Source organism: Salvelinus alpinus, chromosome 28 (assembly GCF_045679555.1).
Source record: "Salvelinus alpinus chromosome 28, SLU_Salpinus.1, whole genome shotgun sequence".
Classification (NCBI taxonomy): Eukaryota; Metazoa; Chordata; class Actinopteri; order Salmoniformes; family Salmonidae; genus Salvelinus; species Salvelinus alpinus.
The window spans coordinates 369,676-383,356 of record NC_092113.1 but is presented as its reverse complement, the minus strand read 5'-3'; the positions used below and the strand labels follow the sequence as shown (position 1 = coordinate 383,356).

Genomic DNA, 13,681 nt, shown 5'->3' with positions numbered 1-13,681 from the left:
ATGTGAATACAACGTGGCAGACTGGCAAAAGCTGAAAAAGTTCATAATGCAATAAATGTTGACATTTTCTCCAGTTTCTTCTCTCCCTTCAACATACATTTCAGCCCACAGATAACCTTTGTTGTTTTCCAGAGCAGTGAGTAGAGCGTTGATAGAAACAACCTTGAATGCAAAAAAAAGATCTTCCCTTCAGTACCTCACATTCATAAATATAGATCGGCTTGGTTAGATGTGAAAAAGAAAGAAATGGAAGCAGCTATACGCCGACTTCACAGTTAAAAGAGAATATCTTCCTTAGCATGGCTGGAATACGTGGATGTGAATAAGAGGCATTGTGTGTCTTTGTACAATGCTTATAAGCTTTGTTGATATTCGAAATAAAATGTTTATGTGGTTTATGGAGAGTGCAATGATCTGTAGCATGTGGCACATAAAGAAATGATGAAAGGCGCTATATAACATATTATACCAACAAATCCTTGTCACTCCAACTGCTATAGCTACAAGGCCCTTCAGTACTTCAAGCCATATCAAATACATAAATCCCTGTCACTAGCACTGACATAGTGGTATTGTATCTTTTTTTAGCTTTGCTGGCATACCTGTAGGATGGATAGATATCACAGTAAGCAACACTTCCACACTACCAATGCTCCCAAGTCCCAACACACCTCATTACAAATAATGCTTGCAGCTAGATTAAAACATTGTCAGTAATAAAGCTCTTTGGGTGCATCAATAGTGACTTACTGTATCTGCAGAGCTTTACTTACTTGCATCATTTCTGTGTACATTGGCAATGGCAATGCCCCCTCCCACAAACAAACACATTAAAATGCAAATGCCCAAGCAAACAAATGGCTGGCTACCTACCTGTGCATTTCCTGCTGGTGTCCTCTCGTTTGGAGGAGCTGAGGAGCCTGCAGTCAAAATTTTCCTCCCAGAACTCGGCGAACCACACATTTCTGCGATTATTCTCCAGGGTGAGCGAGGTGAAGTATTCATCAAACCCTGGAGAATCGAAAAAGAAAAAAGAGAATTCTGAAAGTAATTAAGCGAGACTTGGGAAGTGTTACTGGAGCGCTGTGCTGTACTGGCTGTTAGGAGTTGTATTAGTCTCATAGCTACAGTACAACTAAACCACTTTTCATTCTATTTTGACCACTGCAGTTCCTGTGTACGACATGGATCTTTAATCTTGGAAATCACATGAACATGACAGGATGCATAATAAATAATAACAGGGTTAGTATATGAAGTCTATATGCACAGTACCTTGTAGGTGTCTGCATATATAGTGCGTGTACATAGATTTGATCCATTCACTTTTGTGTAATACGCTTTATGCATTGGGCATTTGAATTTATTTGTGATAAATTATACTGTGGGGGTTCTATATACGCACACTCAGGGGTTCTGACCTCACCTGTACAATGTATTTTATGTTGCACTCTTTTAAAAAAAACGTATTCTACCGTGTGAAAATTAATTACTGTAATTAAAAATGAAGTCAATAGATCAGCAGTAATATTAGTTGATACCAAACACAAAGACTGGCTTGATGTATCATTTCCAGCTGTGACGCACTCATAGTCCTACGGTAATGTCTACACAGGTTTCTTCTCTCTCACATAGTCGGTTTTATCAGCTAAATCAGAGAGATGACTAATCATGACTCGGCTGATTTTCTTTTGAAAGGGACATCAATGATGCATGCTGGTTTAATATACTCCTCTTGCCTTCTGGCTCTTACCAGACCAAGTCTTGTCCTGTCTAGACCTGTCTAATTAAACAATCTTCATGAAAACCCACACTTCACTTTTCACCTAGTCCCCAGATTGTAGTGATAAATGGCTATTATTGTAGTGACACCGAGCAGAATGTGCGTTCTACTGTCTCCTACTACTGTACATATAAGCCTGTGGTCATTATAGTGTGTATGGTCCATATAGTGTGTGTGTGTGTGTGTGTGTGTGTGTGTGTGTGTGTGTGTGTGTGTGTGTGTGTGTGTGTGTGTGTGTGTGTGTGTGTGTGTGTGTGTGTGTGTGTGTGTGTGTGTGTGTGTGTGTGTGTGTGTGTGTGTGTACCTTTAATAGACGAGCGTTTGGGCAGTATAGTGACTGCTCCCACAGCCACGTCCTCTAACTGGTGTATTGGGCTGCTCTTCAACCCCCAACTGTCCGATCCAATCCACAGGAAATGGCCCACCTGATTGGCTCTCTTGGTGGCATTGAGAACTCCCCTGCAAGAGAATAAAATGCTATTTAATTACTTAAAAATCATACAATGTGATTTTCTGGATTTTTGTTTTAGATTCCGTCTCTCACAGTTGAAGTGTACCTATGATAACAATTACAGACATCTACATGCTTTGTAAGTAGGAAAACCTGCAAAATCGGCAGTGTATCCAATACTTGTTCTCCCCATTGTATATATATCAGTACATTACAGAAGCTGGGTGTCATTTATTGTATATTTACACCATAATATGTATTTATGTTCTCTGTGTTTTAAATCCATTGATAGATATAAGATGTGAAAGCATTTTAAAGGAAACTTTAAACTTTAAACTTCAAACTTTCAATGCGTGTGTAAGCAAGCACGTGCTTTCTGGTTCCCATTGTTTACACGAGAAACGGTAAAGCACGCGCAGGCTCGCACATAGAAAAGCATCGCTTGAGTCCAACAAAATGGAATACAACATTGCAGATAAAGTTCAGAATTATACACTCTCATGCGTACAACATCTAAAGACCTGCATCACTATATTGAGAGCTTTGCCGTTTCTAAAAGGATGTATTTGGGTCCTTTGTTCATGTTTATCCATGGCCCCCATACTGTAGAACAAGCAATGAGGACGTTTATTGCTGGTGCGGTAAGTTTCTCAAAACCAAGTGATTTCACCAACAACAACAACAAAAAAACACTTATTTACATAAAAAATAAGCTCTCTCAATCTCTCTCCCCCTTTGTCTTCCACACATTACCGAGGTCTCTCCCTTTTTCTTTCTCTCTGCTTAGTCTGTCTATCCATCCGTCCGTCTATTTCTTGTAGTGTTGAATATCCTCTCAAGAGACATTGTAAGACTCAGAGGCAGTGTCAGAGGCATATACAAAAAATATATATATATTTAAAAAATATACATATATTCCAAATGGTGACATTTGCGCGATCGGTTTTCTATCGCTCATTTGCACATCATGTCAATGATATCATGTCACCGTGTGGGCCTGTGGGTTAATTGACCTTGTCGGAGTGGGCGCCCTGATTCTAGTTGGTGAGCTAGGCAGGCTACTTCCTGGGAAGGTCTCCCACTCAGAAGATGGGGAGTGGGGCGGGGGTAGGTTGACCTCAGGTCTCCCCACTGGAAGCCCGAGGTAGGGGGAGCGAGGGAATCTATCAAATAGTACACTTCTAACTTTGTACAGTACTAATGCAATTAGTTGTGCAATTTAGTTTGTGTGTTTCTTGTTTGAAGTGCAATAGTGTAATAATCAGGTTCTCTTCTTTATAAGTGTGTTATGCTATTTGTGCATTTGTGTGATATAGGATTTGTGCAATTTAGTTTAATTTGTGTGTTTTTTGTTAGCAATAGTGTAATCGTTCGATTCTCTCGTTTAATTGTATTTATATACTGCAATTTGTTTCTATTTGTCTTTGTTATTTCTTTGTTTACTTGAGTCATATTTTTGTATATCTTTTTATATCTTTTTAAATGTTATGATTATTTATTTGTGTTGTTCCAAATGTCTGAATGAAAAATACAGTTAACTAACTAACTAGTGCAGAATGGTGCTTATTTGGGGGGAGAGGCAGAAGGGGAGGATCGCCCAGGGATACATACAAGCTAGAACCGCCACTGCTCAAAGGTATTGTAACTGAAATAATATCTGCTGCTTTGTTGTGATATTCCATATTCTCAGTTCTCCTCCTAGGCACGTTTCTGTTTTGTGTTATTGGAGGCATGTTTGTGTTACAGACACCCAGTGTGTGCACACACACAAAGTATCTGTCTGTGCCTCCAACCTGTCTTCAAGGTTTCTGCTATGAGATTAAAGAGCTCGACTTGACATGTCATCAAAGCCCCTAAACAACAGATGCATTCGGATGCTGTGTACTGAACTACACACCGTATGTCTTCTTCACTGGCAAAGATGATGACTGCCCGGGAGTGGTGTGTTTCCAGCAGCTGTTGGATGGCTTTGTCATAATCCTCTAGCTTGGGGTTGTGGGGAATTTTTAAAGACTGTGCGATGCAGATCCCACCTTTAATTCAGAGAGAGAGAGAGAGAAAGAAGGAGAGCTGATGAGACTTCTGGGATGTTTACCCACAGAGACACACACAGAGGCAAACACACAAACATGTACACACATATGAGAACACGTACACACGAACATGCACACACTTGAAACCCTCAAATCAAGATTGTGTTAATCCTTTCTAATGGAAATCAGATCCAAAGTGGTTCTGAAAGACACATATTCTTATTGTTTATTCATCCTCGGAATAGGGTCTCTGTCTTTCCAAGATAGTTGAGTGAAAAAATATACATGTACTATACATCCCATTTACATTTGAGTCATAAATGCTGTGAGCTGAGTTGTTTACAGTAAGTGGTACATCACTAAAAATGAACAACTGAAAGAAAAACCCTCACAACTTAATAGTGGGATCCATTTCTTATTGGAGGGCTGTGGGCGAATAATTACAGTACAACAGAAGACCAAACCAATATGAAACTGTGTCAACAGGGTAGAAGGAACACATAAATACACTTTTCACACTTTGTGACCACAGATTAAAAAGTTGTCCCTTCCCCATTGACTTTTCATTTAACGTCCTTATTAGACACACCACAATGGACAGTCAACCAATCAGATCTGGAGACAGGCTACACAAACAAGGAGGATATTGATATTGACAATGAATCATGTTCAGACAGGTCAGTGCTAATGAGTTTGTACAGGATGAAAGGTACTGATTGCTTCCGTGCGTCGCTAAATAGGTATTAGATATTTGGCGAGCCGACCGTGACAGTCACCTCAGAGATATAGCCAAAACTTAGTTGCCAATTGTCCTTGAGGGAATATTGACAAGGGCAATCATTTAACGTAATCCATGGTTGTCTGAATCTTAAATGAAGGCCCTGTAATATGACCTAATTTACTCCTGTCAAGAGATAAAGGACATCTTTAAATATTGTCCCATAGCGCTATGTTGAGCAGAGGAAAACACTGGTGCTGGAGGAGAGACTGCAGCCACCATTTTGTGAGAAGAAAAACGAACAAGAAGTTTTACAGATTTTTTGTCATCCTCGGCACACATTCAACAGCTTATTATGTAAATATAAAAATCAAATCATATCTTAAACAAATACCTTGATTGCATTCCTTCCGCTGGAGCAGATGTGAGAGCATGGGCCAACCTAACCTTTTCCAGCGGTTACTGTACTCATATAGAGTAAATGGACATTATTGTGCACCTGAAGACACATCATAGTTAGAACTAGATGATGAGCGGCAGTCAGGCTTGGTCCTGAGTTAACACCCAGGCTTCTCTATCCAAACCAATTAAAATGTCTCTGACTCAAGCACTCCTAATATCAGATAACCTTTCCAACATTGGGTTGGTTTCCCTGAGTAGACAGAGAAATGGGAGGAATCTCCTAATTGGTCATCTGCTCAGGCTCATTTCTTTGATATAAACAGATTTGAGCTTGCAGAAGAGAAACCACACCTCCATCTGTTTACTGGGCTACATCTAAAAAGAGCTCCATCTAAAGGACTGCTTCCTAGCTCTCCCTCTCTCCTCCATACCCCCCTTACAATCCCCACAGCAGCAGCCATAGACAGAATTAGAAAATATTGCTGATTCCCAGACAATATATCTCTACAAAGACAGTTAGGATGGCTCCTGTAATCCCCCATAAGCGGACAGAACAAAAATGCTGAGCTCCTTTTGTAGCTTGTTAAATGCTTGGGGATTGGGCTCTCCTGTTCAAATGAAAAGGGCAGTCTGCTATTGTGGTGCATCTGTGGAGCTGTAGCAGCAGAGACAGAGGCAGCAGTAGCAGCAGCCGAAGGGTCTCATAGGGACACCACTACAGCTCCATTTCAGCACCGATATTCAACATGATTCTTCAGGGCTCTAGGGGTGCTTATGCCACTGCTACGAACGAGGTTTACTTTTTGGGAAACTGTCAATGTGACCGTCTGTCTGTCGCTGGGTATTACATGTAATGAGGATTAATTCACCATAAAATGTAGATCTAGATTTTAGGGGCAATACGAATATGCTTGTCACTGTCACAGTGTGTATGGGAAGAAGAGGCCACAATTGAAGCTGGAAGCTGACAGAGACATGGGTCATGGCAGACAGCCACTGATGAAGATAAGCAGCTTTATGAGTGGTTTTCCTTTCTGAGCACCAGGCTTGAACATGCTGTGAGGACTAGACTGCCCCGAAGGCTGTAGACTGGCTGTGTGCTGTGCAGCCAAGGCTAAATTATTGAATGACTGCAGAATTCCTCGTCAGTCGGCCAAGACGGGAAAACCAGGCACAGCCATCAGAGCCAGAAGTCTACTGCCAGAACTCTGTGCTGTGGGTCTGAGTGTGGCAGAGTGTCTTATCTCTGGACATGAAAGAGAGAGCTCTCCATTCACACAGCAGCCACCTGAGTAAAGAGCAGTGCAATGTCTCTTTTGGAGAATTTTTTTTTAAACTCAGAGATAAATGCAGGGGATATCATAGAGTGGAGTGTTTTACTCCTCACACTGCTCTATTTGGCGAATTCGAATCTTACATATAGGAGATTCTAAGTATTTGTATTTTGTGAAATTGGAATACTATGACGTTTCAATGTGCACAACACTTAATTTCTATCATAATGGACCTACTGGTTGGTATCTACATTAAACATCCTCCCCCCACTCCAACTCGATGCTCCACATTTCCCAGTTTGGTTAATATATCACTGATCAAATAATGATTTAATTCATCAGGCTTCTGCTAGGTCTGGGCTAAGTGTCACAGGTTGTGTGCTGCATTAGCAGCTTCGAGTGTGCATCCCCATATCCCAACATGGGGGGGGGGGGGGATTAGACTGTGGCGTTTCAGGAAACTCCCCTGAAATCCGGGTGGTTCCTAATGGACTCAACACCCTCCCTACCCATTTTGCTCTGACCCCACCGCCCCTCCGCAGAACCACCCCACCCCCGAGGGGGATCCATAATTCTCCAATTATATTTATCACCTCCAGAGCAGAGGCAGAACTACTACAGGCTCCCTCCACTACCACTTTCCTCCCAATGCAGCTCAAGTGGGAGCCTGCAGAAGTGGAATGCCATTCCTACTCTGTACATGTGAGCCCCTTACTTCATTCCTTCCTTATACCATATTCCATTCCACTGTCATGTTCATCCTAGAAGAGAGACGGGATGGCTGCAGGAGCACACTGTTCCAGTTTAGAACGCTCATCTTACGAGAACACATCAAAGCTGTTGGTCAAATACTGAGGGCAAGCCAGTGAAGTCACTTCTCACTGCAAAATATTCGGAGTGTAAATTGACAGGTTTTTCGCAGTTCAAATTAGTGATATGAAAACACGTCGGTGGCAGCATACTGCAATTAATTTAAGAGTGATGTCTATGGGAGTATCTACTCCTCAAACATGCTTGCATGAGTCTGTTTATCAAAGAGGAAAAACAAACTCCATTGCTCCGGACCCAAGCCGAGGAAAATGCAATCTAGATGAATCTTTCCTTGCTACACTTCTAAAGAAAAGACAACTCACTCGCATAACTTAACGTAGCAGCCGTAAAAAGACATCGGAGAGGAGTCCCCGCATCAATTTTTCAGGGGAAACGGAAGTTAAAATGAAAAAAACTGTACATTGGTTACGAGGAGAGTGCATTCGCGTGAAACTGAGAGGGTGGAAGACTACCCATACAAGGGGGAAAGAGGAGAGTGGAAAACAGAAGAGATCAATACGAGCTGACCATCAATCTAGTCTCTACTCAGGGTAATGGGCGGCCATATTGCATTAGTCCGGTGGATGCTTGAAGTGGTGAAGCGAGAATGCTACTAATGCATCTGACATTTCACTCTCACCAAAAGAATAAGGAGCCCACAAAACATCTCAAGGCCCTACAGATCAACTCAACCAATATACTGTGGGTGTATTTAGGTCTGAAAGTTTCTCTCTGAATGTTGTTGTTATTTCTTTTGCACCACTGCTGCTTCAGTGCAGATACAGCATGTTGCTCGCTGCAAGTGATGCTGCAACTAGCCCATTCTTTGATGTTATAAATATACAGAGTTATGTCATAACGTAATCAATTATTTTATTCAAATAACAATGCCTAGAGTGTGCAGGGCTTCCATTGGGGTAAATGATTCCTATTTGATTTGTATGGGAATACAGAACATTCCCTGACTGCAGCTCTATTTTAATGGATGAGCCAACAATAACAGCAATATTCTATCATTTCTAACCCCCTTGTCTGTGATATTTTTAAATTCAAGACAATAACATCAATAACATCATTTTGCCGACTCTATGCTGAGACACAAACACCAGTGAAGGAAATACAACAGAGAGAAAACAATCTGGTCGCTGCAGACCCACCGTGTGCATTGGAGGATGTAACAAGCTGAAATATAAACCCAGCCAAAATAACCCACTAAATCATCTAGACTTTTCTTCCCAATTCCATCTCAGTGTTCTACAGAGGCTCCTCCTGCAGCTGTTCTCTCCAGTGCCACAGCAGCCTCTTAAAGTTTTAATGAGTGATCAGACTACACATGAACGTGCACAGATTAAATATTCATGTCCGCTGGACTTCTGATCATCGCTCATGGGATATCGTTAGCTCTCTCCCTTTCAGAGGTTGGCATACACTAGCATCACTCCTCGGTACCAAAGTTCGGAGATTGGTCAACAGGGATCTAGCTAGTAGGTGCAAATGACAGGAAATGGATTGGGATCTGTAGAGGTCAAGATGAGAATCAGGAATTAACCTTGGTTCCCTTGGTACAGCGCTATTGCCAGGGGAGGAGTTGTATGAATGCTGAACCGTGGATCATGGAGTGTAATTTCTTAGGCCAGATGATGAAATATGTCATTAAAGCAGCACCTCTGTCACTTGGATGGAAATGGAATTGAGAGTTAACCCACACAACGAATATTGCCAGCACCCACAGACCAAACTCTTATATTCTTAGAACATATTTTACCCTAGGACACTCACAGAACTGAATGTCACTCACAGAACTAGAAGTCACTATGTTAATTGTTGTCAAGCTAATTAATACCTCATTACAAAATATAATTGTCAGCATGGCATTTACAGCAAATTGTAGGTCCATAGTGATCCCTAGATGGACAAAACAGCCTCCACTTCATCCCCCATGCGTCTCACCCTCTCTCCCCCCCCCCCCCCCCGCCACTCTCCCTCCTCTCCAGCCTTTCAGTGTACTGCCCATCTCAAGACACTCACCTGTCTGTATGGGACCCTGGGTAAAAAAAGTATTATAGAGGAAAAACACTGCTCTAACTGTAATTACGGCTACAGCACTTTGAGAAATACATCCAAAACTAAAATCGTACCATAGTATCTTAGTAACATTAACAGTAACATTCCCACTACTACTTCCATAACTCACCAGCCTCCTTGGAGATGTGTTGGAAAGTTTCCACACCCTTCTCTCCGTAGCTGCCCTCAGAGGCCACGGTGGACACGTAGGTCCAGCCCAGGGCTCTGATGATGTCCACCATGGCTTGGACCTGGAATGAGTCTGGAGGAACCACCCGAGAGAAGAAGTCATAGCGCCTGTCATCACTCAGTTCCGGGGCCGTGGAGGCGTAGCTGATCTGAGGGATCTGATTGGAGGACAGAGAGCAAGTGATGTTTACTCCTCTATTGTTTAAGAGGGTGCAGCAACAGTATACATAATTCAACCCTATTCATTATATTTCTGTCTGCAACGTTCTGAATATTTTACATCACTAAATATGCCTGACTAATTACACTTATTATTGGTGGGAGATGACGTGAGTTCCAAACAGACAGACAGTGAAAACCACTTTGAGACCTAGTAAAAAGCACTGTATAAAAGCAATTCATTATCATCATTATTACTATTAAACTATTTATCATAATTTGAGATGTTCCCGGTTCCCTACAATTATCACAGACCTCCAGGCTCATCAAACCTCCGGTTGACTTTACAGGTGACGTGTAGCTAATTGAAATAGAATGTGAAAAGAAAGGAGATAACCCAGACACTTGCCGTGTCCGAATACCCATACTTGCGTCCTAAATACTCACGTTTAAGTATGCGAAAAAATTCAGTTTAATAGTATGCAACATTTAGAAAATCAAGTATACTTTATATGCCCGGATGTCATACTCTTTTCGGCTTTGACAACAGCTGATCCATTAGATATGGGGATGCACTACCGAAATCAACGAATAACAGAAAACTACGCAATCGCACATGACGCATTCTCAGTATGTGAAAATGTAGTATGTGAATTTTCAAAAATCTAGTATGGTTTAAATGCCAGGATGTTATACTCATTTAGGCTCTTCATCTAGTAGAATTTGATGCACAGATTTCCACAATGCATTGGAAGAGGTGGGCTTCGAGTGATAGGCCCTAGCTCTTTTCAAGTAGCCAAACAACAAAACTAGGCTACTAGCTTCTGCGGTGGTGTTCAAATGTAGGCTAAATAGTTCTTGTTCTCCTTAAAATGATCACGAGTATTGCATCATAGGCTACTGTACATCTTAGAAAACAGAAGTATTTTTTTCAAAGTGGATTTCTGTTTTCTCATTGAAAAGTGTTTTTGTTTTCTTGGCCTTCGTCAGAGATTTTAAACAAAATACTACACAATCTTTTATTTCTGAATGTGTCGGCACCTGGGACTTTGGACTATTGATGTCATGTTAATCGGGCCTTTTGATTTGAACATATGGATTGTTTAGGTTTTGTAGTACAGGATACCTATTTAATTATTTAATGTATGGATCAAACCTAAGCAGTCATTCTGGTCTCGTTACCAAAGATCAGTGCTTTAGTATATTATGTACAGTAGCTATCCAGCGGTTCTGAATTTGCGATCCACTCGACTGTCCACGTGTTTCTGTGCAATAGCCTTTTGATTTGAACATTTAAAAGTTTTGGTGAGTGTACTGACTATTTGATGTAATTTATATATGTTACAGCACTTTGGTTTCACTGATAAATATTTTGAAATGTAACCAAATAATTTTTTTCTGTCTTCAGTCCATTTTAAAATGGCTACAGTATTGGTTGAGTGTGATAGTCTGACTATAACTAGCCTATAGGCCTATAATTCCATTCCTTCTCAGAGTTTAGAGAAATTAATTGAATTGTAAATTAGCTATTATCAGGCTGGTTATTGTGGTACATGTCTGTTGATTTTGGAAAAACCCACCCGCACTCGGCCCCGCCTGTAACGGTTTTCTTCCAGGGGTGAAGGAGAGGACCAAAGTGCAGCGCGGCTAGTGTTAAACATGTTTAATAAAGAACAAGTGAAACACTACAAACAACAATACAAAATAACAAATGTGCATAAACCGAGACAGACCTATCTGGTGCAGACAATCACAGAGACAGGAAACAAACACCCACAAAATCCCAACACAAAACAAGCCTCCTATATATGATTCTCAATCAGGGACAACGATTACCATCTGCCTCTGATTGAGAACCATATTAGGCTGGACATAGAAACAGACAAACTAGACACACAACATAGAATTCCCACCCAGCTCACGTCCTGACCAACACTAAACAAGCAAAACACATAATAACTCTGGTCAGGACGTTACAGTACCCCCCTCCTGAGGTGCGGACTCCGAACGCACCCCTACAACTCAAGAAGAGGGTCTGGGTGGGCATCTGTCCGCGGTGGCGGCTCCGGCGGTGGACGAGGACACCACTCCACCACTGTCTTTGTCCCCCTCCTTAGCGTCCTTTGAGTGGCGACCCTCGCCCACGACCTTAGCCTAAGAATCCTCCCCAAGGCCCCCACATGATTTTGGAGGTAGCTCAGGACAGAGAGGTAGCTCAGGACAGAGAGGTAGCTCAGGACAGAGAGGTAGCTCAGGACAGAGAGGTAGCTCAGGACAGAGAGGTAGCTCAGGACAGAGAGGTAGCTCAGGACAGAGAGGTAGCTCAGGACAGAGAGGTAGCTCCGGACTGAGTGGCAGCTCCGGACTGAGTGGCAGCTCATGACTGTAGGGCAGCTCATGACTGTAAGGCAGCTCATGACTGTAGGACAGCTCATGACTGTAGGACAGCTCATGACCGTAGGGCAGCTCATGACCGTAGGGCAGCTCATGACCGTAGGGCAGCTCATGACCGTAGGGCAGCTCATGACTGTAGGGCAGCTCATGACTGTAGGGCAGCTCATGACTGGCTGATGGCTCTGGACGCTCATGGCTGACTGACGGCTCCGGCAGATCCTGTCTGGTTGGCGGCTCTGGCAGATCCTGTCTGGTTGGCGGCTCTGGCAGATCCTGTCTGGTTGGCGGCTCTGGCAGATCCTGTCTGGTTGGCGGCTCTGGCAGATCCTGTCTGGTTGGCGGCCCTGGCAGATCCTGTCTGGTTGGCGGCCCTGGCAGATCCTGACTGACGAATGGCTCTAGCGGCTCCTGACTGACGAACGGCTCTGACGGCTCGGGACAGACGGGCGGCTCTAACGGCTCGGGACAGACGGATGGCTCAGACGGCGCTGGGGAGACGGATGGCTCAGACGGCGCTGGGGAGACGGATGGCTCAGATGGCGCTGGGGAGATGGATGGCTCAGATGGCGCTGGGGAGACGGATGGCTCAGATGGCGCTGGGGAGACGGATGGCTCCGATGGCGCTTGGCAGACGGCCAGCTCTGACGGCGTTGGGCAGACGGACAGTTCAGGCGCCGCTGGGCAGACGGGCAGTTCAGGCGCCGCTGGGCAGACGGGCAGTTCAGGCACCGCTGGGCAGACGGCAGACTCTGGCCGGCTGAGACGCACTATAGGCCTGATGCGTGGTGCCGGAACTGGAGGTACCGGGCTGAGGGCACGCACCTCAGGGCGAGTGCGGGGAGCAGGAACAGGGCACACTGGACTCTCGAGGCGCACTATAGGCCTGGTGCGTGGTACCGGAACTGGAGGTACCGGGCTGAGGGCACGCACCTCAGGGCGAGTGCGGGGAGAAGGAACAGTGCGTACAGGGCTCTGGAGACGCACAGGAGGCTTGGTGCGTGGTGCCGGAACTGGAGGCACTGGGCTGGAGACACGCACCATAGGGAGAGTGCGTGGAGGAGGAACAGGGCTCTGGAGATGCACTGGAAGCCTGGTGCGTGGTGTAGGCACTGGTGGTACTGGGCTGGGGCGGGAAGGTGGCGCCGGATATACCGGACCGTGAAGGAGGACACGCGCTCTTGAGCACCGAGCCTCTCCAACCTTACCAGGTTGAATGGTCCCCGTAGCCCTGCCAGTGCGGCGAGGTGGAATAGCCCGCACTGGGCTATGCAGGCGAACCGGGGACACCACCTGTAAGGCTGGTGCCATGTACGCCGGCCCGAGGAGACGTACTGGAGACCAGATATGTTGGGCCGGCTTCATGGCACCCGGCTCGATGCCCAACCTAGCCCTACCAGTACGTCA

General features: G+C 44.2%; 1 protein-coding gene across 4 annotated transcripts in view; it reads right to left on the bottom strand.

Moving 5' to 3' along the window:
* LOC139556905 (metabotropic glutamate receptor 7-like) overlaps positions 1-13,681 on the bottom strand; it is a 127,274-nt gene that overhangs the window by 44,591 nt on the left and 69,002 nt on the right. For all 4 annotated transcript variants that reach the window (XM_071371004.1, XM_071371005.1, XM_071371007.1 and 1 more), the window contains 4 exons: positions 9,666-9,882; positions 4,132-4,267; positions 2,088-2,242; positions 874-1,011 (listed from right to left, as the gene is read on the bottom strand). In XM_071371004.1, coding sequence (XP_071227105.1) covers positions 874-1,011; positions 2,088-2,242; positions 4,132-4,267; positions 9,666-9,882 — 646 coding nt within the window. The remainder of the gene's footprint in view (positions 1-873; positions 1,012-2,087; positions 2,243-4,131; positions 4,268-9,665; positions 9,883-13,681) is intronic.